This window comes from Rattus norvegicus, chromosome 16, assembly GCF_036323735.1.
Source record: "Rattus norvegicus strain BN/NHsdMcwi chromosome 16, GRCr8, whole genome shotgun sequence".
NCBI classification, from domain to species: Eukaryota; Metazoa; Chordata; class Mammalia; order Rodentia; family Muridae; genus Rattus; species Rattus norvegicus.
The window spans coordinates 75,488,135-75,515,023 of NC_086034.1; the positions used below are offsets into that span (position 1 = coordinate 75,488,135).

The 26,889-nt window shown below is 44.9% G+C and overlaps 1 protein-coding gene across 3 annotated transcripts; it reads left to right on the top strand.

Moving 5' to 3' along the window:
* The first annotated feature begins 1,855 nt into the window (after positions 1-1,855).
* Gins4 (GINS complex subunit 4) lies at positions 1,856-14,321 on the top strand. Of its 3 annotated transcripts, XM_006253313.5 has the most exons (9): positions 1,859-1,873; positions 1,972-2,189; positions 2,580-2,699; positions 5,418-5,504; positions 7,213-7,251; positions 10,272-10,369; positions 10,505-10,593; positions 13,839-13,929; positions 14,003-14,321. In XM_006253313.5, exons 3-9 carry the CDS (start codon positions 2,604-2,606, stop codon positions 14,097-14,099), a joined length of 597 nt encoding a protein of 198 aa, XP_006253375.1. In that variant the 5' UTR covers positions 1,859-1,873; positions 1,972-2,189; positions 2,580-2,603; the 3' UTR covers positions 14,100-14,321.
* Positions 14,322-26,889: the final 12,568 nt, after the last annotated feature.

Consider the following 26,889-nt stretch of genomic DNA (forward strand, 5'->3'; position numbering starts at 1 on the left):
CCGCCCAGGCAAAAACCCAGGGTGATTTCAGCATTCACAGGACTCCATAGGTCCCGTGAACTAGTAGGACCGGAAGCTCATGCCTGAGCAGGTTCTAGAACTGCAGCTGCTTACAGACGCTACTGTAATATCCCAGACAGCCAACGCTTCTGGCTCCTGTTTCAGAAAATATAATAACTTCATAACCAACTTCACCCCTCAAAGCTAAAATGACATTTTCATAACTAAAGATAAATACAGTAATTTTGTATCACCCTGGGCTATTCTACAAATGGAATTTATCTTATCTGTGCCATGCTCATTTGATAGTAAAATACAAATCTAATGATATGTGGAACAAAATATAATCATCCTATTCTTCACATTTCAAAAGTCAGCCGATGAATTAAAATGTTGACACCATCAGGAGGCAGACATGGGTAGTAAATTAATTATACGTTTGAGGCCAACCTGATCTACATAGCAAGTTTCATGTCAGCCAGAGTTGCATGATGAGACCCTGTATCAATTAAAAAAATATTTTTTACATCAGTGATAAACTCTAGAAGAGATTTTGTTTAACTTAGTCACTGGAGACTGGACCCAGGGTACTACCACCCTGCATCCCCCTCCAAATCTATACAGATTATTTTTTTTTAAGATTTATTTTATTTATTATATATAAGTACACTGTAGCTGTCTCCAGATACACCAGAAGGGGGCATCAGATCTCTTTACAGATGGTTGTGAGCCACCATGTGGTTGCTGGGAATTGAACTCATGACCTCTGGAAGAGCAGTCGGGTGCTCTTAACCGCTGAGCCATCTCTCCAGCCCAATATACAGATTATTTTTAATGAAAAAAAAATAGGTATAATGCCAAAAGTCTTCAAGTTACCACAAATTTAAATTTCCACAATTTTCCATTAGTCCTGTTATTTCTTACTATTTCAAGTAGTAATATGTCAACATGCATAATTATAGGTATATGAAACTATAAAATTTGCAATATGATTCCATCTCTGAAGCTAACTAGGAAGTTTGATACTTAAAAACGTTAGGGTCCTAGGGGCTGGAGAGATAGCCAATTGGTTTAGAGCCCTGGCTCCAAACCAGAGGACTGGAGTTTGGTTGTCAGCACCCATGTGAACAGCTCACCATGTGTAACTCTAGCTCCATCCAGATCTGCTGCATTCTCTGGCCTCCGCAGGCACCCGCATTCATGTGCAAGCGCACATACATACATGAAAATAAATAAATCTGTAAAAAATAAACTTAAGGGGCTCGATGGGTAAGAGCACTTGTTATGCAGTTGTGACCTGAATTCAATTTTTAAAAAAAGAAAGAGAGAAAAAAGGAAAAAGCTCGACATTATAATCCCAGTCACGTGGGGAGCAGAGACCAAAAGATCACTGGGGCTTCCTGGATGCCAGCATAGCTCGGAGTCTTTTAAGCCTATCTCAAGGGACTAAGGATAGGCACATGTTCCTCACTCCCCCCATACTTGTGCGCATATAGTATATGTGTATATTGCATTCACACACACTAAAAAGGTAGAATCTTAGACAATAGACACTTTCATCACCAAAAAGAACAACTCAAATAAGATTAGAGAACCTTTCTGCACAAAAGAATGTAAAGGAAGGACAATGGAGTGAGTCTCTTAAATATGGTTTCAACATACATTTATGAATCTACGAACTAATAGGGCAAACAGGCGTGGCGACGGAACCAACCCATATTAAATGTTATAGGAAGGAACAGGGCCTGTACCAATCCGCCACAAGACGGCGCTGCCGGTTTCCTTGCTGTGTGAAGTGAGCGCCCCCACGTGGCAGTTCCGGGCCAGTGCCACCCGGGACTGCACTCCCAGCCTCTGTCACCGCCTTCCGGAAGTACGCTCTATAGCGTGGAGAGAGCCCGCCCCGGGGTGGGCGGGGCCAAGGGAGCGTGTCCGCTCTTCCCTAAGACTGATTGGTTAGTGCTCTCTCAGCGCAGGGATGTTTCCGGTTGACGCTGTGTTTCGGAAAGGAGCGCGGGAGCTGCTCAGGCGGAGGTCTGGTCGGTGGGTGCGGTCTCCGGAGTTATTTCAGAGAGAGCTCCCGCGCCTACCTCTCGTGGAGCCTCCGCCTGTGGTGCGAGCGTGAGGGCTGGGAGAGAACGGAAGAGGAATTCCCACGCCGTGTACCCGCTTTAAGTGCCTATTGCGAGGTGAGCGTTGGAGTGATCAGGCGACCCGGGTCACTTATAGCAGCCGACTGGATGGGCCAAGCACTTAACACGATGCACGTTTCACATTTGAACCGAACGGGCACTTGTGCCACTAAGGCACAAAGCTGGTACTGGGAACGAAAAGGAACACTTGCGGTTTAGTATGGTATCTGCTCGGTTCCAGACCCATGCAGTGGGAACGGATTAGGAGAGAAGCCGACAACTGACCTAATTAATCCTTGAGGGACTAAGCCCAACACTGAAAATTAGTCTTTGATTTCTTTCCAGCCCTGGTCAGCGCTCCCCCTCCAGCCCCAATGAACTTTTCCCTAAAAGCCTTTTCTTGCAAGTAAGGTTGAGAAACTTTTCAGGGTGTTTGTTTATTTTCAGGTGTAGGTTCCTGGTTCAGAAACGATGACAGAGGTTCTGGATCTCCATGGACAGGACTCTGATGAGGGTAGTGAGGAGGTGGTCCTAACTCCTGCAGAACTCATTGAAAGGCTGGAGCAGGTAAGCACCCCAAATAGAACCCATATGTCCCGTGTGTGCAATACCAGGGCTCAGAAAAGATGGGAACTGAAGATTTGTTTCTAAAGAGCAGTGCTTGTAACATCTGCATAAAAATAGGAAACCAGGGAGCAAGGCATTATCCAGAAGTCTCGTCATTCTTCTAGGATGGCCAGTAAAAGACAACTCCGGGCATATGCAGTAGAATGTTTCACAGAGCAAGGCTCTGCTGTGGTATTTTCAGGACATAAAAGATGTGTGTGGTGGAACCATGCACTTCTCTATTGCAGACTCCTCCTCTGCCCCTCTCCCGCCACTGGAAAATGTCTGCTCTGACAAGAAAATGCCAGCGTCCCTTTTAGTCTTGATAGCAATGGTTATTTCTTACATTGCAGTAACTTAGTTTTCTTCTTTCTCCTCCTCCTCCTTATTTCTTTCGTTGTATTAACTCAGTTTTCTTCTTTCTTCCTCCTCTTCCTCCTCCTCCTTCAATAATGTCTTCTCATGAACCTCTGGTAGTTTAGGAGTTCTGAACATGCTTGAAAGTTTTTTAGTTTGCTTTTGAGACTGGGACTAAGTATTGGTGGCCAGCCTTGAACTCACAGAGAGTATCTGCCTCTGCGAGTACACTTTAGCTGTCTTCAGACACACCAGAAGAGGGCATTGGATCCCATTTTACAGATGGTTGTGAGCCACCATGTGGTTGCTGGGATTTGAACTCAGGACCTCTGGAAGAGCAGTCGGTGCTCTTAACCACTGAGCCATCTCTCCAGCCCCTGGCATATACTCGTGAGTGTTGTTTAGAGGACCGCTGACCATGGGTACCCAGCTACAGCACAACCTGTACAACTCAGCCTCAGGGAACACGGAATTAGAGGGCAGAAGGAGCCAGAGGGACCAGGACATCTGCTGCAGTACTGTCTTCTAAGTCTGACAGGGATGCTCTGCCCATGAAAGGGCAATAATGTGGCTGTTTAAACAGTACCCGTAAAATGAATGTCGCGGCTGGGGAAATCTCACAGGGCCCCGCCCCAAAATGAGCTGCAGACAATTAGCTACTGCTGAGGGAAGGAAAATTTCGTCTTCCTCAGAGATAAGCTCCAATACCAAGTGGTCAGCCCTAAAAATGTACATCCGAGCAACACTAAATGAATCTAGCAGGTGTGTTTATGTATTTACATATATATGTAACAATAATTTAAAAGAGGCCATGAATCTGAGGAGTCAGGGGGTATGGTTGGGGGGGTTAGAGGGAGGAGAGGAGAGGAAGGGGGGGAAGATATAATTGTACTTTAACTAAACTTTAAAAAATAAAAGGTTCGTTAGGTATTTCCTACAGTGCAGAGTTTCTCATTTCAGTGACTGCATTTGTTTGGTGGGACTGTATAATCAAACAGATTGAGTGTCTTAACAACGGATTAATCTCTAAAGGCCAAGGTTAGTGTACTTGCTGGATGGTTTCTTCTGGGGCATCTCTCCTTGGCCTTTGGTAGCTGTCTCCAGTTGTCTTCACTTGGTCTTCTCTCTTGGCCGCGTCTGTGATAACATTTTGTTTTCAGAAGAGGACGCCAGTCACACTGAATTAGGTCCCATCCTCATGAGCTTGTTTTAGCACCCTCACTTCTTCAAAACATTTGGAGTTGGGATGATGGCATGTGAATTCTGCTTAGTTTTTGTGATTCTGGGGATAGAACCAAGGAACTTGCACATACTAGGCAACCACTTTGTTACTGAGTCAGAACCAGCAGTATGCAGATTTTACAGAACAAGATTCAGATGATAACAATGAAGAACATATTAAATTCTGATTGGAGGCTGGGAGTATGGCTCAGTGGTAGGGAATTGACCTACTCTGTGCTAAGCCTCAAGTTCATCTCCAGAACCACAAAAAATTCTTTATATATTTGTATCACTGTTAGAGGAGTTTGAAATAGAACTTACTTATATCAGAACAGTGTTTATTGTGTCATGATGATTATAATTGGGTAAGCAGAGACTCAAGCAACTCAGGAAGGTTGAGCTTGATTGTCACCTAAATCTGAAGTAGGCTAGAACTTGAGTCTCCTATAAAGAAAAGGTAAGTATGCTAGGCAGGCAAGATGCTCACCTCCAAGTGTAACAAACGGAGTTTGATCAATAGGACTTACATGTTGTCTTCTGACCTCCATGTGTGTGCTGTGTCTCTCTCTCACACACATGCACACTGAGTAGATACAATAGCAACAGCAAAAGAAATTACCTAGAAAGAGAACGTGTTAAGTCAGGTGAGGTGGCTTGTCTTTAGTGCTGGTACTCAGAAGGCAGAAGTGGGCCAGTGGGATCGAGGCCACTCTGGTCTGCATAGCCAGTTCCAGGCCAGCCAGACTACTACACAGTGAGCCGTCTCACAAGAGGAAGAAGGGAAGAAGGAAGAAAGTTGACGGTGCCAGGATTGGTGAGGAAGTAGGAAGGTGTTCCAGTTGCTGCTCTTAGGTGACAGGTAAGGCTAGCGTGTCAGGTGGCAGTACTCAGAACTTACCCTAGTGATGAAAGACGTGAAGTAATTGAAATAATCTTCTTTAGCTGAGTGAAAGCCCCTTCCTAACAGGAGACGGAAAGGCTCCCTTACAGCATGAGCTGTCTTGAGAACACGTGAGACATGCGTAACTGTCGGGGCCCCTGAACTGTCTCTAGTGTGTTTTTCTCCATTGCAAGTATCACATTTTTCCTGTTGCTTTTTAGGCCTGGATGAATGAAAAGTTTGCCCCTGAGCTCCTGGAGAGCAAGTCTGAGATTGTGGAATGTGTCGTGGAGCAGCTAGAGCACATGGTAAGAGTCACTTGTCTCTGGACTGCAGAGGAAGAAGGCGAGAAGCGTGTGGTCAGCGAGGTGAAGTGTGGTCTGATACGGTCATCGAGGTGAAGCGTGGTCTGATACCAAGTCTTTTTGCTTGGCTCAGCCCAACATTTCTTAAAAAGTAGTTTCCAGGTGTATTAGTCACGGCTCTCTAAAGAAACAACTGAAAGACTGAAGTCTGTGTTCATTACAGTGCTTACACGTGTGGCCTGGCTAGTCCAACAATAGCTGACTCCCAGTAGAAAGGCCGAGAATCTTACAGTGAGGGGTTCAGTCCAGTAGGATAGACGTCTCGGCTCATCTTCAGTACATGTTGGAATCCCAAAGGTGTGTCCTACTGCTAGGGAAGTAATGGGTAGATGAACTTGCCATCGAGAGTGAGGGCAAGCAGGCAAAATCAAGAGCCTCCTTCTCAACTGTCCTTTTATGTAGGCTGCCCACAGAAGGTGTGGCCCAGATTTGAAGGTCAATTTTTCCACTTCAAATGATCTAATCAGTAAAACCCTCACAGGTGTGCCCAGCTGCTTGGGTGTCAGTTGATTCCAGATGTGGGCAAGGTGGCAACCAAGGTTAGCCATTGCATCTATGTTTATAAACTACAAGAGTTTCCATCGCATTTTTTTACTTAATTTTTATTTTTTTGTGTATGAATGTTTTGCCAGCATGGATGTTTCTGTGCTACATGCATGTCTGATGCCCACAAAACCCAGAAGAGGGGATCAGATTCCCTGGAACTCGGGTTACAGGTGGTCATTAGTCACTATCGTGTACTAGGCACCAAACCAGAGTCCTCTGCAAAAGCAGAAGCGCTCTCAAATGCCAAGCCTTCTCTCCAGCCCAAGAGTTGCTATAAACACCAGTGTGCCAGCTTCCTGTGAACAGTCTGGCCTGTCACTGACTCTACACGAGAGGGTTTGCCAGAGCAGCTAAGTATCATCCTGTTCACTATGCTGTCCTGTTTCCTACCATCCTTGACAACTCTTTCTTACATCCCTAACCTGCCTGACCCTTGTTGATGTTAGCTTAGCGTGCTCTGGGCTTAGTTTATTACCTTCAGAGCAATACAGTGTGTGTTACAGCTCCTAGTGGACTGATTGTTGCTTTAGCTTTGTGTTATTCTCGAACACGTGTGTGTGGGTGTGAAGGTCACAACACAACTTTGGCAGTCAGTACTCCTCTTCCACATTGAGACAGGGTCCATTAATTGCTCACTGCAGGCCATGTCAGCCTAGCTGGCCCAGGAGCTTCCAGAATTTTTCCTGTCTCTGCCTTCCTTTGCTACTGCATTTGTGCTGGGGTTACAGACACGCACTACCACTCCTGGCCTTACTGAGGCTCTGGGAATACATACTCAGGTCATCATGCCTGCAGTAACAGACACTGTACCCACGGAGCTATCTACCAAGTCCCCAAACGAGTGTTACGACACCGGTTTATGGACCCTTACACATTTCTGCTGTGTGCTTTATTATATCTCGTTTACAGTTGGAACCCTGGACCCTTGTGACTGACCGTGTCCAGATTCTATTCAAATAGTCGCCTTTAAAATGGGTAGTTTTGAATTATATACCTAATGGTGTCCTTTATTTCTTAGTACTGCGTAATCTTTGGGTTCTCTACTTTACCAATGCTTATGGTGTTTAGTATTGGAACATCATGATTTGAATTTCTCTTATTATAGGAAGAAAATCTCAGAAGAGCCAAGAAGGGCGATCTGAAGGTCAGTATCCACCGAATGGAGATGGAGAGGATCCGCTATGTCCTTAGCAGCTATTTACGGTGTCGACTCATGAAGGTTTGATGGCCATTGATGCAGTAAAGTCTGGGATACTGAAAAGCATGGGGAGAAATCGAGGGCCTAAAGATTATAGGAGCCTGCAGTGTTGTAGCCAGGGAGTGAGGAGAGGACGTTCTGGGATGTGTAGTGGAAACTATAGGTTAGATAAGGCCAGGAAAATTTAACATGTTTTATATCTAACTTATTTGATGTTCATGGTGCTTGCTGGGGGTAGAGTAAGTCATGAAGTTGGAGCTCTGTATGAGAGCTGCCTGGCTGGTGAGAGCCAGTTGTAGTTACGTAGAATCTGTCAAGTGGACGATGAAAACTTGCTGTTGTACAGTCCTCTGGCCTCAGCACCTACACTAATAAACACTACAAAAAGAACGCCTGCTGAACTGGGCATCGTCTCTCATGCCTCCTCCCCTCCAGTATGTCTGTGTGTCCAAGTGTTGTGCCTGCATGTCTGGGGCCCCGGGAATGCACAATACCTTCAGAGTCCAGAAGAGGGCATCGGTTCCCTGGAACTAAAGGTATAGACGGTTCCAAGCTCTCATGTGGGTGCCGCAAACCTGGGTCTCCAAAAGAACAGCAAAGACTCAGCCTTTGAACTGTCTCTCCCACCCATTAAATGTGACCTTATTAAGTTGGGCCGTTATCCTGGACTCTGAATCCTGATCTTGTCGCTGAAAATACTAGCTGCCTTGTCATCAGTTCTGACGCATATGCAATAAAAATTTATATCTTATATTAATAAGACTGTTTTATCAGAAAATTCTCAGATAGACATCTAACCACTGGACAGTGTGTTTTTATTAGTTTTGTGGGGTTGTTTATTGGGGACAGGGAGTATCTTGGGACATGTCTTATTATGTACCCTTGGCTAGTCTTGAACTCACAGCATAGACAGGGACGGCCTCAAACTCAAAAGATTATTCCCTAGTGCCGAGATTAAAGGTGTAAGTTACCATACTCGGCTGCTTTTGTGTTTTTATTTGTTGTTGTTGTTGCTGTTGTTGTTCATGGGTTATTGGGATTTATTGTTTGAAGCTTAGTCTGGCTTCAAACTCACTCTGGAGCCAAGGAAGACCCTGAACTTCCCAAGTGTTGGGCTCATAGGCACGCACTCCCTACTGCTTTGCGTAAGGCTGGGGATCAAGCCCGGTGCCTGTGTATTGTAGGCAGGCACTCTGCAAGCTACACTGGGTCCCCAGTCCACGTTTGTTTAAGACAAAGACAAGTGTTCGCTGTAGTCCACACTGCTGTACTCCACGCTGACCTGAACTGATGATCCTTCTGCCCAAGCTTCAGTGGGCATTCTCCTTTTAACTTTTATCAGTGTGCTTGTTGAGGTCAGAGGACAACTGTAGGACTAAGTTCTCTGCATCCACCATGTTGGCTTCAGGGGATCAAATCCAGATCCTCAGGTTTCATGGCAAGAGCCTTAACCTACTGATCCAGCTCCTCAACCAGAGCTGAGATTTGAATTTAGGGCCTCACATATGCTAGGTGGCCTACCATGGATTCATTTCCATCCCTAGACCAATGTTCATCCATGAATAACCCTCCCTGTTCTTGCTATGATTACAGTTTGTCTACAAAGATAGCAGACCTTGCTATTACTAAGACCAGGTCTCTGTGTAGCCAGTGCTGCCTCAGACTTGAACTCTGCCTGTTTTCATCTAAGTGCTAGGATTATAGGCGTTTACCACCGTGCCTGACTGTTAGGTAGCTTTAGGAAACAGCATACAAGACAAAAACTTAAAAGAATAGATTTACGGTCAGCCCCCCGGTCCCCCGTCCCCTCTCCCCCGCCCCCTCCGTCCCCTTTGCCAGCCGTTGTCAGGTTCGCACTTCTGAAGACTGTTTCCTTTAGGAGGAACACCAGCGTTCCACACTGCAGGCCAGTCCTCCCAGGCTGCTGGTGCACGCCTTTCCTGTGTGTAGCATTTAGCATGTGGAGTGCCTGTGAGTTTGCCTTGGTCTTGATGCCGAGCTGCTTTAGGTCTTGCTACTGTTTTCCAAGCTACATGTGTCTCTCTGGAGATACTCTCACGATTTGGTGTCATTTTTGTATCTATTACACATTTTCAGCTTCTGTGTAGGTTTCAGCTCCTGGGAAGATACCCTATACATTAAATATTAAATGATGTCTCCTCTCTTCCTTAGCGTCAGTTACATTTCTGCTCTCTGAATTATTTTACCAAAGCTTTCCTCTTTGAATTGTCTTTCTTTTGGGGATCTTAGAATACATCTTTCTTTGAATTCTTAGAATCTTGCAGTTGGTGAGATTTTTTTTTTAACCCCTTACTGCTTAGGGAACTGGACCTTGTACATGCTAGACATGTGCTGTACCACAAAGCTATACTCCTGGCTTCTTGTCAGTTTTATTGTTGCTGTTGCTGTTAGTTTTCTGTGTATGGGTGTTTCACTGGCATGGAAGTCTATTCACAGTGTCCGTGTCTGGTGCCCATGGAGATCAGAGCGTCGCGTGGGATTCCATGGAAGTGAACTTAGATGGTTTTGTACTATCATGTGGGTACTGGAAATTGAACCCAGTTCCTTTGCAACTGTATAAAATACTCTTAACCACTGAGCAGTTTCTGTAGCCCTTTCTTGCCATCCTTTAAATTAGCAACAACTTAATTCAGTAAGCTCCAGGCCAGTGAGAGACAGTGTCTCACAAGTCGGGGTCAGTGGTGCCTGAGGAATAAAGTGCAAGGTTGTCTTCCGGCTCATTCACATGTATGTGTTCACATGTGCACATACATAACTGCACCCTACACACATATGCACACATGCACAGGCAAATACACAAAATGAAACGGTCTGGGATAGCTCAGTGGCAGAGAACTAGCATATGCAAGACATGGAGATCAGTCCTCAGCACTGCCAAAAGGGAAACAGTGCAAGCGTGTGACCCCTGAATGGTAGATTTTCATGATTTTTATTTCTCTTCACAGATAGAGAAGTTTTTCCCTCACATCCTAGAAAAGGAGAAAACGCGCCCTGCGGGGGAGCCTTCCAGCCTGTCTCCAGAGGAGTTTGTCTTTGCCAAAGAGTAAGTGATGAGAAAATGGCGAACTGCTTCTGTGCTTGCCTGCAAGCAGGGGTCCGTCTACAGTTGTCAGCCACTGACCTTGCTGCTCCTACTTGTGCAGTGCAGCCATGCAGCCTTCTAAATTCTTCCTTCCAGGTATATGGATCACACAGAGACCCATTTTAAAAACGTTGCCTTAAAGCACATGCCTCCCAACCTGCAGAAAGTGGACCTCATGAGGGCAGGTAAGCCTAGCTGCCTTTTCCAGATCAAGGTCAGGATCACAGTGTGCGCCCCAGACATCTTCAGATACCTGGGAGTCCATTCTCTTCAGTATGGAAAATAGGGAGGCAGAGAAAGAAGTAGAAGAAGGTTCTGGTTAAAAACAAAGTAATCAGAAGTAGATGTCAGGATTACTGTTTCAGCATTATTCTGTGTCCTGAGAACTGGATTGGACTCACAGCTCTTACTCAGATACAGACCCCCTCCCTTTATTCAGTCACACACCCACCGCCTGAGCACCTGGGGGGAGGGGAAGGGGGATCGGTGGCATTTTTCTGCCTCAGGAAAGGGCTTTTCAGCTCTGATATGACGATCAGCCAATTGAGTTGTCAGTGAAATCCTATCTGTCTGCCACAGCCTGTTCTAGTTAAGTCTAATGAGACAAAATTGTCAGACCAAGTCAGACCCTTCTCTAAAGCAGATCCCACCTCGGGTACTGAACTCAGTGTTCCTAGACCACACATAGAGCAGTGCCCTGAGAACTTATCCTTGCCCTAACACGGGTGCTATACCAGAGTCCTGTGGTCTGAACACTGACCTGTATTTGAATAGCTCACGTTGGTAGCTGGAAGTTCAAGATCAAGGCACCAGAAGATTTGGTGTCGAGGAAGAAGTTGTCTCCCTCCATGCTTCCTTCTATGTGTCCTACATGACCAAAGGGAAGACGTAAGCCTCTTTTTAAAGTCACTTACACCCTCTTGTGTTTTGGCATCCTCTTATCAGAACACTGGTCAGATTGGCAAAGGGCCACTCCTTAATGACCCTTAAACTTAAATACCTTCTTAAAAGCCTTCCTCCATAGTCTCACCCCAAATACTAGAAGGTGTAGCTTGCGTGTGTGAATTTCAAAGGAGTACACTTTAGCCTGTGATGTCTTGGAATAAACCAGACCCATACCCCTGTGGAGAATTTTAAATCAGCAAGTTCACCGAATCTGCCTTGAGAACTGCTGGAGCAGAGGAGCCCTGGAGCCCTCCCCAGCTTGTGACACATAACTGACAGGCGGCAGTGATATGGAAGGGTGGCACATTTCTTGCGAAGCTCCCATACTCTACACTCACAGTGTAACCCAAGCCTGCCTTTATGCAAGGCTGCAGGTTTTCGTGCACATTTCTACCTCAGCCTCCAGGAGGCGTCCCAACCTCATTCCTCCTCTAAACCCTGGCTTTTCTTTAAAGCTCACATCTGTTGCTTGAATGCCACAAATGTGAGGCTTCACCAGCAGCTCTGTTAAGCACCTCATCTGGACAGACATTAGACTTGCCCCAGTCTTCCGTACTGTGCAGTTGCCCCCACTTGTCTGGCTCACTTTTCAGTTTGGGACCTGTAGTCCTCCGTGTTGTAACACACAGTGACCAAGTCTAGAGACGACCTGCAAGTTTAAATCCTGCATTGCTGGGGCTAGAGAAGCGGCTCTGTGATTAAGAGCCCGTTTGCTGCTCTTGTAAAATTCCTGGGTTCAATTCTGGCAGGTCAGTACTGTTAGTTCAAGGGATCTAACACCCTCTTAAGGGCTCTATGGACACTGCGTGCAGGCACTGTACATCATACACGTGAATACCTAAAGAATACTTTGTAATCCTGCACTTTTGTGACCAATATTATAAAATCTCACTTATCGGAAAGCAGACATGATACCTCAGAACCTGTGTTAAAGTGGTAGCCAAATTATTTAAGTTTGTATAGACATTGTATCCTCTCCTCATCAAAAGCATGAGGGTAGGTTGAGGACAGTAGCAGAAACTATCAACTTTATTACAGTTAACTATTTATAATTTATTACAATTAATAATTGTTCCATTATATGATTAATGCTACTGAACTGTGGGGGGGGGCAGTTACTGAAACCATTGACTATTACAGGATAATTGCTCCATTATATGATTGATGCTACTGAAGTCTGTGTGTGTGTGTGTGTGTGTGTGTGTGTGTGTGTGGACAGTAACTGAAATCATTGACTGTTACAGGATAATTGCTCCATTATATGATTGATGCTACTGAACTGTGTGTGTGTGTGTGTGTGTGTGTGTGTGTGTGTGTGTGTGTGTGTGTGTGTGTGTGTGGACAGTAACTGAAATCATTGACTGTTACAGGATAATTGCTCCATTATATGATTGATGCTACTGAAGTCTGTGTGTGTGTGTGTGTGTGTGTGTGTGTGTGTGTGTGTGGACAGTAACTGAAATCATTGACTGTTACAGGATAATTGCTCCATTATATGATTGATGCTACTGAACTGTGTGTGTGTGTGTGTGTGTGTGTGTGTGTGTGTGTGTGTGTGTGTGTGTGTGTGGACAGTAACTGAAATCATTGACTGTTACAGGATAATTGCTCCATTATATGATTGATGCTACTGAAGTCTGTGTGTGTGTGTGTGTGTGTGTGTGGACAGTAACTGAAATCATTGACTGTTACAGGATAATTGCTCCATTATATGATTGATGCTACTGAAGTCTGTGTGTGTGTGTGTGTGTGTGTGTGTGTGTGTGTGTGTGGACAGTAACTGAAATCATTGACTGTTACAGGATAATTGCTCCATTATATGATTGATGCTACTGAACTGTGTGTGTGTGTGTGTGTGTGTGTGTGTGTGTGTGTGTGTGTGTGTGTGTGGACAGTAACTGAAATCATTGACTGTTACAGGATAATTGCTCCATTATATGATTGATGCTACTGAAGTCTGTGTGTGTGTGTGTGTGTGTGTGTGGACAGTAACTGAAATCATTGACTGTTACAGGATAATTGCTCCATTATATGATTGATGCTACTGAAGTCTGTGTGTGTGTGTGTGTGTGTGTGTGTGTGTGTGTGTGTGTGTGTGTGTGTGTGTGTGGAGTGTGTGTGGAGTGTGTGTGGACAGTAACTGAAATCATTGACTGTTACAGGATAATTGCTCCATTATGTGATTGATGCTACTGAACTGTGTGTGTGTGCGCGTGCGTGTCTGTGGACAGTTATTACAGTACAATTGCTTTATTCTATGATTGACGCTACTAAGCTGTTTGTGTATAAAGGATTCAGTGCTATTCACTGGAGTTCTTGAAATGGGCCCCTTTCATAGTAGGGAGCTGCTGCAGAAGAATCCCCTGGACAGTGTAGTCTGTCATTTGTGGGATGAGTAGTTTCTGTACCTCAGCATCAAGGCTAGTGGCTTTCATCAAGCTGAACATGTTAGCTGCTCATGGTTACATTTTTGTTTTCCTGGCAGTTCCCAAACCAGACCTAGATTCATACGTGTTTCTGAGAGTGAAAGAACGACAGGAAAACATACTAGTAGAACCAGAAGCTGATGAGCAGAGGTGAGTAGCATGTGTATCTTCCCCATGGAGAATCAGCTAAACGCCATACATCCAACTTTTTGTCCTTTTTCAGAGACTATGTTATTGACTTGGAGGAGGGCTCACAGCACTTGATTCGATACAAAACCATTGCACCTCTTGTTGCTTCTGGAGCAGTTCAGTTGATATAAAACAAAGCAAGCCTAAGAACGTGGACTCATAGACAATAGTGAAACTCCACCTCCTTTTGTGTGAAGTCATGTTACAGTTCGTCAGCAACTCGTGGACCGCATGGACACGGAAAAGGAGTCAAGCCAGGACTCCTTTGTTGCCATGCCCTTCTCCTAGATCTGTTTAACCAGGACCAACAGATGGGGCCCTGCTCTTTATACTCAGTAAATAAATCAACTGTCGGTGTGTGCCTTTTACTTTTCTATATTTATGGAGCTCAGGAAAGGTCACGAAGAGACTTCTCTGCCCTACCCATGATTTCAAGATGGATTGGGCATAACTCGATGATAACAGGAGAATTCCATTAGCTTTTCTGGATCATAGGCAGATTAGAGCAACAGTTGTGGTCTGCTTTTATATAGCATTAATGTGTGACCTAATGATTTGGAACCTCGAATATTGAACTTAGATGTCTTTCATGTATAACTGAAAAAGCCACAGCTAAATAAGCCACGGTTAAATGTCACGTTTGTGGTAGGAGACTTTGGACAATTCTTAGCTTGGTGTCTAATGAAGGAGATTCTCCCTCTATCTTAGGCAGCTTTGCCCAGCAAGCCTCCAGGCCATCTGGCTTTTGCTGATCCAGCCTGTGATCAAGAGCATCATTATTATTATTAACTGGCCTAAATCGAGACCTTGGCACTTTCCAGGAATATGGATAAAATCTGGTGAACAGCTTCACAGGGACACCTGAAGGGAGGATGACAGCTCATGAGTCAGCACTTGGCACTGATGAGAACAGCCTGTGTTTTGCACTCTTTCCTCCCTCCTGTTTTTTTTAAAGCTTATTTTGAGACAGGGTCATTCTGCTATCCTGGAGAACTAGGCTGGGTTTGAATTAAAAGATCCATCTGCCTCTGCCTCCCTATAGCTACCATGGCCAGCCAGTCTTTTGTGATAAGGTAGAGTTTCACTTAATATGATCAGAGAGTAAACCAGTGAAATTTCTTTGACTGCCAAGAGAACCAGTAGATAAAAGCAAGAACAGTTCTCTGATTAGAGCGTTTGACATTGCTCTAGTAAACTACACTCTCCGGAGTAGCTTCATCTCTGCAGTAAACGTGTGTGAGCAGACTGCTAGGCACAGCGGAGAAATGTGCCAAGTCCCTTGCAGAGAATTAGGGTGACTCATCAGAGTGGCCAGATTTGTGGTTGTCACTGCAATAAAACAACTGGGAAGGATTGAGGAACCTAGAGGGGATGGGGACTCCCCAGGAAGATCAACAGTCAACTAGCCTGGAGTCTTGGTAGCTTCCAGAGACTGGACCACAAACCAAAATGCACCAGGGGCTGGACCTGGGCACACATGTAGCAGATGTGTAGCTTGATCTCCATGTGGGTCCAACAACTGCAGCTGGACTTTACCCTGACTGCTGCTTGCCTGTGGATCCTGTTCCCCTAACTGAGCCAGCTGTCTTGTCTGGCTTCAGTGGCAGAGGATGTACCTAGACCTGGAGTGACTTGGGTGGGTTGGTGCCCAGGGAGTACCTGTCCTTTCTCAGAGATGAAGGGGCTGTGAGAGGGGCTTTATTCAGGATGTCAAGTGAATAAATTAATAGGAAATAAAACATGACCAAAAGTGGCTTGGGGGAGGGGGGAGTGTATTTCACTTTACACTTACACACCAAAGTTCCTTGGTAGAAGTGAGGGCAGGATCTGAGATAGCCTGAAGGCAGGAGCTGAAGCAGAGACTATGGAAGAGTGCTGCTGACTGGCTTGCTCTTCATGGCTTGCTCCATTGTCTTCCCTAAAAACAACCTAGGACCACCTGCCAAAGGCTGGCACTGCCTACAGTTGGCTAGACTCTCCTATATCCATCATTAATCAGGAAAATGCCCCTATAAAGTTGCTTACAAGGGCATATGCTCAACTGAGATTTCCTCTTCCCACAGTATTCTAACTTGTGTCAAGTTGACCCCCTTTGATTTGACACACTATATACTGCTATACTGCTATTAAACTATAACCTTTACATTCTTGTTTATCTCCAAGATAATACTAATATCATAAAACATCTAACTTTAAAAGTCCTCTAGTGGGGTTGGGGATTTAGCTCAGTGGTAGAGTGCTTGCCTAGGAAGCACAAGGCCCTGGGTTCGGTCCCCAGCTCTGAAAAAAAGAACCAAAAAAAAAAAAAAAAAAGTCCTCTAGTCTTAAAATTCAAACACAAGTTCATTCTCATTAAAATATCCAGAGTATCTAAAAATTAGGTTCCTGTAGTGTTAAAACTGGCTAGTGTACTTATCCCAAGAGGGAAGAACCAGGAACAGGCACAATCAAATCAAATTGAAGGGAAATCTGCGTGCAGTGTCTCACTCGATCTGGTCTCCACAGAGCTTAAGCAGCACATGTACTTTGTCCCAGTAGGCTCAGCCAGCTCCAGTCCACCGTTGCTGCCATCCTTCATAGTCTTCCCACAATCCTGGCGTTTCCAATATGTCTCCACTGCAGCTGAAGCTTTATCTTCACCAACAGCCTCTGTGACGGCTATTCCTGCTTGTCGGCTGCATCTGGAGCGAACTACAATCCAGAAATGGAGGGCACACCTGTGACCCAGATACTGAGACTGCAGGATACAGGCTTTTGATCTGGATCTTAATATGGGATGACAAATGCTTTTGATCCAGATCTTGAGGCATAGACTGCATGAAACCTTAGGTCCAGGTGAGGTAGTATATATATGCCTTTAATATCAGAAGACAAGAGGCAAGCAGATCTCTGAGTCCAAGGCCGGCCTGGAACAGCAAGTTCCACGTAAAGAGAAGCTTAGGTCCAGGTATGGTGGTAACACCTTTAATCTGGGCCATATCTTCTGCTGGAAGCCTATATAAGGACAGTGGAAAAGGGAAGAAGGGTTTGTTCTCCTTCGCCTGCTTGCACTTACTTGCCAGCACATCTGTTGGAACCTACTTCTTCAGGATTCCAGCTTCTACAGAAGATCTGCTGAAACAGCATCATGGGACTGAACAACTTCTAGATTCTTGGACTTCCTATCACAGATTCCCATTGTTGAGTTAGTTGGACTACAGGCTACAAGTCATTCCAGTAAATTCCCTTAATATACAGATTCCATAAATTCTGTGACTCTGGAGAACCCTGACTAATACAGCCTCTCGCAGAGCTGTTTCCATGACCTCTTAAATCCCGCAGCCTACACGTTGCCAAAGCCAGTACAAATGGAAGACTCTTACATGTACCAAGTTTGAGATAAGCCGCTGCTGTATCACAGCTTCTGTGGGCTAATCCTTAGGAAATACTTCACAGATTTGTCTCGGTGTCACTAGTCTTGTTGATAACAGCTGATTCTTCAGCTCCAGCTGATCAGAAACCACAGATGCTTAGTACAAATATTGTCTGAACTGCCCTAACAGATTCTCCAAAAGCTTTCCTCTGTAACTTCACAATTCAGGCTACCAGTCTGCTCCCCTCTCGGCTCTCATAGCTTCCAAGTTCCCACAGAACAGTCCATTAAACTTTGAGTGTATGACAGCTTTTCCAAACCATAGTTCCACACACTTCCCATATCCTCCCCAGTAATGTGGCCAGATCTGTCACAGCAATAGCCCACTCCATTCTCTCCTAGTTTGCTTTCCACTGCCACAGTGTACATGACCAAAAGCAGCTTGAGGAAGAAAGGGTTTAGACATCCTAGGCATACTCTGTGAAGAGGGCTCAGGGTGAAGTAGAGGTCTTGGAGGATTGTTGCTTACTGACTGGCTCTTTGTGGCTTGCTCAGCCTGCTTTCTTACACAAACTAGGATTACTTTGTGGCACTGCCCAGTGGGCTGAGCCTTCCCACACTGGTCAAGAAAATGCCTCTACAGACTCGCCTACCGGCAATCTGATAGAGGGATCTTCTCCAATGACACTCCCTCCTCCCAGATGACTCATTTCATGTCAAGTTGACAGAAATAAACAATCACTGAGTAGCACATAGTCTAGGGTGGTCTTACTGTAAAGATAATACTTGGGCTGAGGTCTGAGTAACTAGCTGGACATGCAGAGATCACATGACAGGGAATTCTAGGTGTAGAAGGTCCTGAGGCAGAAATGCCCTGTTCCGTCTGCTTGGCATCACTAGAGTGCAATGTGCAAAGACAGAGAGTAGTGCTGAATAACATCTGGGAGGTAGGCTGGGCCCAGATAACAAGAGCTTGCTAGATCCATTTGGTCCTCAGCAGTTCTGAAAGGTAGCTATTGAGTGGTGGATCTGAGATCCCTGCCCAAGCCTCCATCAGACTGCATTGTAGAGTTGAGCCTCCACGGGAGCAACCAGGGCTGTTGTCTAGAACAGTCGTATCCTTTTCTTTTTCCTTTTATTTGTGTTTGTATGTGGGTGGACATGTGCAAACCACAGCTCACATTAGTGATGTCAGAGGACAGTTGGGGAGAGGGAGTTCTGTCTTTCTACCGTGTAGGGCTTAAGGATGAAGATTAGACATCAGGCTGATAGGCAAGTGCCCTTACCTCTAAAGCCATCTTGCTAGCCCTAAAATAGTTCTTAAATCTTTGATGCACATCTCACTCACAGAGAGATCATGGTCAGATTTAGATGTCCAAACTAGGGGAACAGCTTAATGGTAGAAGTACTGAGTTCATAGTCCAAAACTATAATAGATGCTTAGTCAAAGGATGTAGATTCTAGGAAGGCTGGGTAGGGCCCAATTTGTGCAGCTGCTGCTCCAGGCACCGCACTGGACAGCAAGTTTCCCGCTTGTGCTGTGCATGCAGGCTGTTCAGAGGAGTTGGATTCTCTGCTAAAGGCACAGGGTCGATTGCTTCCTTTCTTTGAGGAAGACTGGTTGAAATTCGTCATCTCTAAATAAGGGGGAATTTATACTTCCAAACCAAATAAAAAGGCTTAGCTGTCATGGGTTTTACTTTTTTGTTTCACAGTATTTTTCTTTAGGGTTAAAAACTAACCACTAGGGGCTGGAGAGATGGCTCAGTGGTTAAGAGCACTGACTGCTCTTCCAGAGGTCCTGAGTTCAATTCCCAGCAACCACATGGTGGCTCACAACCATCTGTAAATGGAACTGATGCTCTCTTCTGGTGTGTCTGAAAACAGCTACAGTGTACTCATATACATAAAATAAACAAATCTTTAAAAAAAATTAACCCCTATAATGATGACAGACATTTTCATCCAACAGTGGTGCCACGATGGTGGTAGGGTGATGGTGCCATGCCCTGGGTTCCATCACCAAGCTGCCGCCTTTTCTCTTATCTCAAGTAATACAATGAGGCTCACCAAGACACTTTGATTATATGCATAAAAACATGAGCTTGTACTAATAGGAGAGTATTCTGACCCACAACTTAGGACTGCTGAAAGGAAGGAAGTTTCATGGGTTGGAAACTCAGATGTGAGAGGAAGTTTTAAGCCTCCTAGGGATATACCTTGTTGCCCAAGTTGATCCTATCCAGATGATTTTTAACTATTCTCTGTTTTCTCTGAACCTATAATTTTTTGAAACATAATTTTAACTATCTTACTGCTTCTCAAAAATCTTTGTTGGTCATCAGTTGCTTCCAGAAGAAGGAAGAGTAAAGGGGTAAGTGCAGGTGTCCTCTATCATGTGAAACAGGAGGTTAGAGACATAGCTGGCTAAAAGGAATTTATAAGGGACATAGCTGAGCTCTTAAAACACTTCAAGAGGGCTAGAGAGATGGCTCAGTGGTTAAGAGCTCTTCCAGAGGTCCTGAGTTCAATTCCCAGCAACCACATGGTGGCTCACAACCATCTGTAATGGGATCTGATGCCCTCTTCTTGTGTGTCTGAAGACAGCTACACTGTGCTTGTATACATAAAATAAATAAATAAATCAGAGAGAGAGAGAGAGAGAGAGAGAGAGAGAGAGAGAGAGAGAGAGAGAGAGAGGGAGTTCTCTTGCAATAGTTAAGGGGGAGCTATTCTGCCTTGGGTCTTCCCTTGAGGACCAGTTGTGGAAAGTTCTATTTGAATACATAGATAGGCATCCGGGGATTTTGTTGAATAGCAGTAAGCTTTACATAGCAAGTTATGTAAAATGCCATGCCATTGTCTCTCGGTCCTGGTCAAATTGGCCTCCTTTCCTTGAACAGTTTGCCTCCTTTGTGCCTACAGTTTTAGTATTTTATCCTTACTTAAAACCCCGAAATTCCTTAGGGAATTGAGGTACTCCCAGTCTCATGTAAGTAATTCTAGAGATCAAGCCTGTGCATACACAACATGCTGTACCTGCCATCTGCCTTCTACAACAGGTCATGAGGACTCTAACAAAAATGGTGTCAGTCGTGTCTAGCTTCGTCTGTTAGATACAGCATATTGGAATATATACCCAACAATTCTCTCTGCAGGCAAGCCTGCCTTCCACCCCCCAGACAAGACCTCAGACTGGGGGGAGAGGGTGTTCAGCCTCTCTGGTTTATAGTTGATCCTTACCTCTGAAGTCTCAATACTTTGTGATCTCCATCGGCGTCATATGCTCTTGGATGTTCTTCCCTAGTTGTGACAATAGTTTCATAAGTGAGAGAACTTACAGAAAGTTCTTCACTCTGCTTCTTAGTTCCCCAAGTTCATTTTCTGGGTCAGATTTGATTCCAGGACGGTGTCTGTGGATTGATGTGGTGCCTTGCTCTTAGGAAAGAAGAATTACATCTTCCTGTTTGGTAAAGGTGAAAGGAGCAACAACTTGTGCTCAAGAGCTGAGGACTGATCCCAGGGCCTATTCATTGTACCGAAGCATCCATCCGTTCTTGTATACTATTCATCGTATTTCTCTGTTCTTGTACACTCCCCCAAGTAGTAGCAATCGGCAGGAAGGGGTTCAGGTCAGATACAGTCACCACTGGGGAAGGGATGGGAACCCGAGGCCATAGGGGTATCCAAGAGCACTGCTGACTGCTTAGTCTGGGAGTTAATGCATGCCAGTGCATGCCAGTGTGTGCTAGTCTGCCTGTATCAGTGGATCAGACAGCTGCTGCCTTGCTCAGAGCACCGCCTCAAGTGGGGCTGGCCAGCAGCGCAGCTGGGCCTCATGTCTCCTGTCTCTACTAGCCAGACACGGTTGCTCAGTTCCCCGACACTAACTGCCTTAAGGATAAGCACAGCAAATACTAGAACTCAGCTTGAATGGACCCTGGGGAAAAACACACGATCCTTAGGTTTGAGGGGATAAAACAGAGGTAAAGTGCTTGCCTTGTGAGGATAACGACCTGCATTAGATCCCCAGAATCTATATAAGGTTTTCTTTAAAAGCCGAGGTAGAGCATGAGAACAGAATCCCTGGAGCGCCAGTGTTGAGCTGAGAGACCCCGTCTCAGTATCTAAGGTGAAAAAGCTATGGAGAAAGACATCCAGAGTCAACCTTGGGCCTCTGTATACACAAGTTCCCACATGCAGTAGGCCATGCATGTACCCATACGTACCTCCCCCACCAAAACTGCTGGGGCTCCCTGAACAGCCAGACAACCTTCCAGACCTGTGAAAGATCCTGTCCCAAATAAAAGGTAGATGGCACCAGAGAACTAACACCAGAGGTTGTCCTCTGACCTCTGTGTGTATGTCACATATGCATGCACATGAGGAGAACTGAAAGGCCCTATTTGTGAAGATGAACGCCTTGAACTCTTGGTGCAATTACAAGCAAAAGCCAGATCTGAAGATGATATCACAAGGTCCAAACTACTATTCAATGCTACAGCGCATTTGTGGTGCTGAAGAACTTGGGATGGATCATTCAGTACACTCCATAGCAGCCGGAGGTGTCTCAGGTGCTGTACCATTGACTCATCTACGTGAGCATGTGTATGATGTGCAGCATGAACATGGCCAATACCTCCCAACCGGATGAGGCCACTCAGCTGCACGGACGACACAACTGTGGCACAGGGTAAAGGTCTCGGGCAAATCTGGGAAATCCAAACTAAACTACTTTGAGATTCCATCTCACCCCAGTCAGAATGACAGTAAGAAACAAATACTGGTGAGGCTGTGCACTGGGGAACCCTACTGGTGGGTTTCTTAAGCTAAAAGTAGGCCTACCGTAGAACCCGGCTATACCACTCTGGCTGTTCACATGCGACAGAAATTTAGGCTTATAAATTTGAACGTTTGGAAAGGAGTTGTGGCCTTGTTGAACAAGGCATATCTCTGGTGTAGGCTCTTTGAGGGTTCAAAGCACACGCTGTTCCCAGCTGTGTGCATGCTTTCTCCTTCCCACACACCCCCATCTCTGCTGCGCCAGCTCCACGTCTGCGTACTTGGTCATGAAGTCTCCAATTTCTCAAGCCATAAGGACACTCCCCATCAAATACTTCATAATAAAAGTCATTTTGGTCATGGCGTCTTTTCCTGGCAATAGAAAAGTAACTAAGAGACACTCCTAGGTACATACTTAAAGAGTTCCAAGGCAGCGTGACACAGAAATAATTCTACATCAATATTTATTGCAGCATCACTCCCAGTAGCTAATGGAACCAACTTATGTGCCTCTACAACAGAGAAAGGACAAGACTATGTGCCATCTACACAAAATGACATTTTTTTCAACCATAAAGAACAAAGTTACATCATTTGCAGGAAAGTGGAGATAATTATTAAGTGAATTAAATAAGTCAGTCCTAAAAACAAATATCACTTTTCTCTCACTTGTGGTTCCTAAATTTTAAGTAAGTACATAAAAGCATGTTTGTGTATATGATGTGGAAATAGAAGCAGAACTGTTAGGGAACAAAGAGAGCAGGCAGGGGGACATGTGACTGAAGAGTGTAGGACAGAATACAGTCAAAGCATCTTTATAAAACCATCCTTACGAAAGCCAGTGCCATGTGCAATGAGAAGAGTGGGACAGAATAGTAAAAGAGAAAACACTAATACAGTTGCACAATGTACAACTTTAATCACAGTCCCAAGGCAGGAGAGCCATCCTGGGCTACATAGGAAGATCTACACCCCACAAAATTCCCACAAAATTAGAATTAAATTTATTATCAACTATATTTTCCATTGCTTCTTATATATGGATCTGTATAATTCTTTCCTAAGGCGAATACAAGTAAGGCTTATTTAAGATTTATAACTTGTTTTACCAGGCAAATACGTCCCATGGGTTCTCCTTTTGGCCTCAAAGACCCAGACTTTAAAGTGTTCACTGCCTTAGTCCACTTCCTCCTAACAGGGCCCTGCATTTTTCCTTATATCATTTCTGACCCTTTTCGTGTGTATTTTGTTTGGTTTTGTGGTGTTAGAGAGTGAACCCGAAGCCCCAAGCTTGCTAAATTATACCCCAGCCCACACCCACCCACCCATACACACACACACATTTCAGAGGAGAATTAAATAATGCCCCGTAGGTTAGATGAACTCACTACTCTGAAGTTCTCACTTTTGGAAACAGTAATAAGCAATTTATGCTAGGTATTCTGTTTGACAACTTTAATTCCAGTACTCTGGAGACAGAGGCAGGTAGATGAATCTCTCTGAGTTCAAGGCCAGCGTGGTCTACATAGCAAGTTCCAGACTAACCAAGGTTACATAGTGAAGCTTGACTTTAAAACGACAACACCCCTCCAAAAAACAAACAAGCAAACAAAAGCAATTTATAGGCCATTTCATGAAATATGTGGGGAGAGGACAAGATGGCTTAGCAGGTAAGGGGGAAACAGGGACTTGCTACTTCAGTCTGACAACAGTTCTGTCCTTGGATGGAGCCCATGTAAAGGTGGAAGGAGAAAACTGAATCCACAGGATTGTCCTCTGCCTGCATTCACATTCAAAACCATTAAAAATAAAAGGTTTTGGGGGCTGAACGTGTGGCTCAGTAGGGAGAGCGCTTGCCTAGCAACCATGAGGACCTCGGCACTTCATAAAGTCACCCCTCGAGAGGTGGGGATGAGCTCAAGGCCAGCCTGGGCTACTTGAAACACTTTCATAGAAAAGAAATAGAAGTTTTACATGAGATGGAGTATTCAAAAGTGAAAAAATCCTTAGATGTTTAAATGTGACTCAGAATGGACAGCCACGTAGGTATGTGACCAGGAACACAGGGCTATGCTCCAGTGACAGAAGACTAAGAGGGCTAGCAAAACCTATTTGGCTTTTTGGTTTGGTTTGGTTTTGCCTTTACTGGGTAGGACATCTTCCTCTTGCATATGGGGCAGGACCACTCGCTCGGGAAGGGGGGTCTTCAGAAAAGAAAGTGACCTTTCTAGATTGTATGCCTTGCTTTGAGAAACTAGTGATTTGTAGTGTCTGTGCCCCACCTTGAGAGAAGTTATAAGTCTATGAAGGCTTCAGGAGTGATAGGCAAAAGACAGGCCGGTGACTGGTTGGAGAGGCTGCTTTTGAGGCTGTTTCCAAGGCCTTCCAACCTTTTAGTTCAACGTATTAGCCTATAATGAAGTTAATGAAGTGCTATTAAGGGATATCAGTGTCCAAACCTAGATAGGTACAGAGAAACGTCCCCTTGCTGAAAGCTTCGAGTCTCCTAGAGAAAACCAGCAGCCCCAGTCAAGGACTGCTATGTTCTTGCACAGGTGAAGGAGCATGGTGAGAAGTGAAGGGACCTAGGAAGGATTCCAGGATGGTAAGAACCACAGAAATGTCCCCAACAATGTGTGTTAGTCCAAGGCTGAAACACCAGAGGAGTGATCTGCTTGTCCGGGAAGCCACGGAATCTAGGAAGAGGCAACTGCAAGGAGCCGGGGTGGGTAAACATATGTGAGATTCGCATGTGGAGAAGCAGTTTCTATCTTCTAAAGGAGACATAAGGAGACCTAATACTTTAAAGAGTGTCTTACCCAGCTGTAAAGTCCAGAATTTGTACTAACAGTTGGGAACTCTGAAAGGCTTTAAACCAAGAGCTGATAGAATCAACTTACATTACAAAATATCTCTAATGACTATAGGGAACAGAGGCCAGGCTCCTGTTCAAACACTCGGTCCTACTTCAGTGTTTGGTTCAGGGTGGTGAGCGTTTCACTGGCTCCAGTCCAGAGCTCTCTGCTTCCAAACCCAACAGGATGTCACAAGCTCCCCTGAAGGCTCCAGTTTCCACAGACCACACCAAAGCATGTGTTCCCTACCATGATGGCCTGTACCCTCTGGGACTCTTGTCACTTTAATCCTGTCCTTTTCCTCTCGGTGTTGTATCCTCATTTCCTTACAGATGCGGCTCCTCAAGGCAGAGAGCAGCTGTAGACGGCTCATGTAGCTCCTCCAGTTTAGTCTGTCAGTTCCCAATTCTTGGAGTTCTTCTGTTTGTTTGTACAAGGTGGCTACACTGTGTCACCAATATCGACTTCGAATTTTTGACTCTCCTGTAGGTGTGTGCCGACATACCAACTCCAACTTCCTGTTTTAAGGTCCCGGTGACTGCCCCACTTTGTGTCATGTGCCCATAGAATTATGGCTGTAATTAAGATCGAACGAACCAGAGTGGGCATCAGCTGTGTTACGGAAATGGAAAAATAAGACAAATGGCCACACAGCCTGAGGACTACTGCTTGCATGTTTTGATAAGGTTGGAGCCGATGGGAATGGGTGTTACTGTCAAAGCTTTAGTGGAACTATATTTCTCTGCACATTACTACTTAAAGGAACCAGGCACCTCTACCTCCCAAGCGGTTCTGATATCCATGAGCAACTTGGAAGCCTTATGGGAAATAATCCGAAATTAATAAAATAAATAATAGTAATAATAATAATAATAATAATCCACTTCCTACATCATTGGTCATCATTGCTAGGCCCTGTCACTCTCTCTGGACGGACGTCACTAAGTGACTCTCTGACTCTGCGGACCACAGCAAATCAGTAACTTTTTTTTTTTTTTGGTTCTTTTTTTTTTTCGGAGCTGGGGACCGAACCCAGGGCCTTGCGCTTCCTAGGTAAGCGCTCTACCACTGAGCTAAATCCCCAGCCCCCAAATCAGTAACTCTTAACCATGTAACTTCATCTTCACTTGATTATAAAAAGTATAATTTTCCAAACACACTGAAAAGTACATAAAATGTAGCAGGTTTTAATTTTTTCCCTTCTCATTTTTTCTAACTAATTGATCATCCTCCTCAAGATCCGACCGGTTGAGTACAGAGATAGGCTCGGGGATCTCGTTTTCGGCTACATGGAAGTTCATTACGGAACAGCTATAGTTTAATTGACTGGCCACTTGGGATTCTCCCCAAGCCTTTGCCACACTAAGTGCCACTCCTCTGAATGCCCTATGCACTTGTCACTCATCCACAGAGCAGCTGTGGACTGGATATATACCGGACATAGTCTTTGCCGGCCATGTGCACAGTAAATAGTTATCACTTCTTTTTGTTCACACAGAAGCAGTTAATTAAATGCAACCAGTTTTCTTTCACGCCTTTGGCGGGGCAGGGGGGGATGGGAGGCAAAGTCCATATGTAGCACAGGCTACCTGGAACCCTTGATCATCCTCGCCCAGCGCTGGACTCATCCTGTACTCAGCCAGCCGGGATGCTGTCTCTTTTCCCAGTCAGTACAAATTTGCAGATGTAAGAGCTTCAGCCTTCCCACTGCCAAGTAATGTGGCCAAGTTTGCAACCTAGCAGCTCCACCTTAGAAAATCAGTTCCCTTTCCATGAACTCCACTGTTTGCCAAGGGGGTGAAGGGGCTGATACTGAGCTCTTCGGGTGGCCTTCACACAGGACCAATAAAATCCCCAAACCAGAAAAGTTAAAAAACAAAACAAAACAAAAAACAAAAGCAACAAAAAACTAAAACCCAAGACAACATGTTT

Excerpts from the sequence above, each read along its gene's own strand:
- Gins4 (XM_006253313.5), top strand. The coding sequence starts at position 2,604 with ATGACAGAGGTTCTGGATCTCCATGGACAGGACTCTGATGAGGGTAGT. Across the intron at positions 5,505-7,212 it reads TGGAGCAGCTAGAGCACATG|GAAGAAAATCTCAGAAGAGC; the intron begins GTAAGAGTCACT and ends CTCTTATTATAG. Across the intron at positions 10,370-10,504 it reads GAGTTTGTCTTTGCCAAAGA|GTATATGGATCACACAGAGA; the intron begins GTAAGTGATGAG and ends TCTTCCTTCCAG.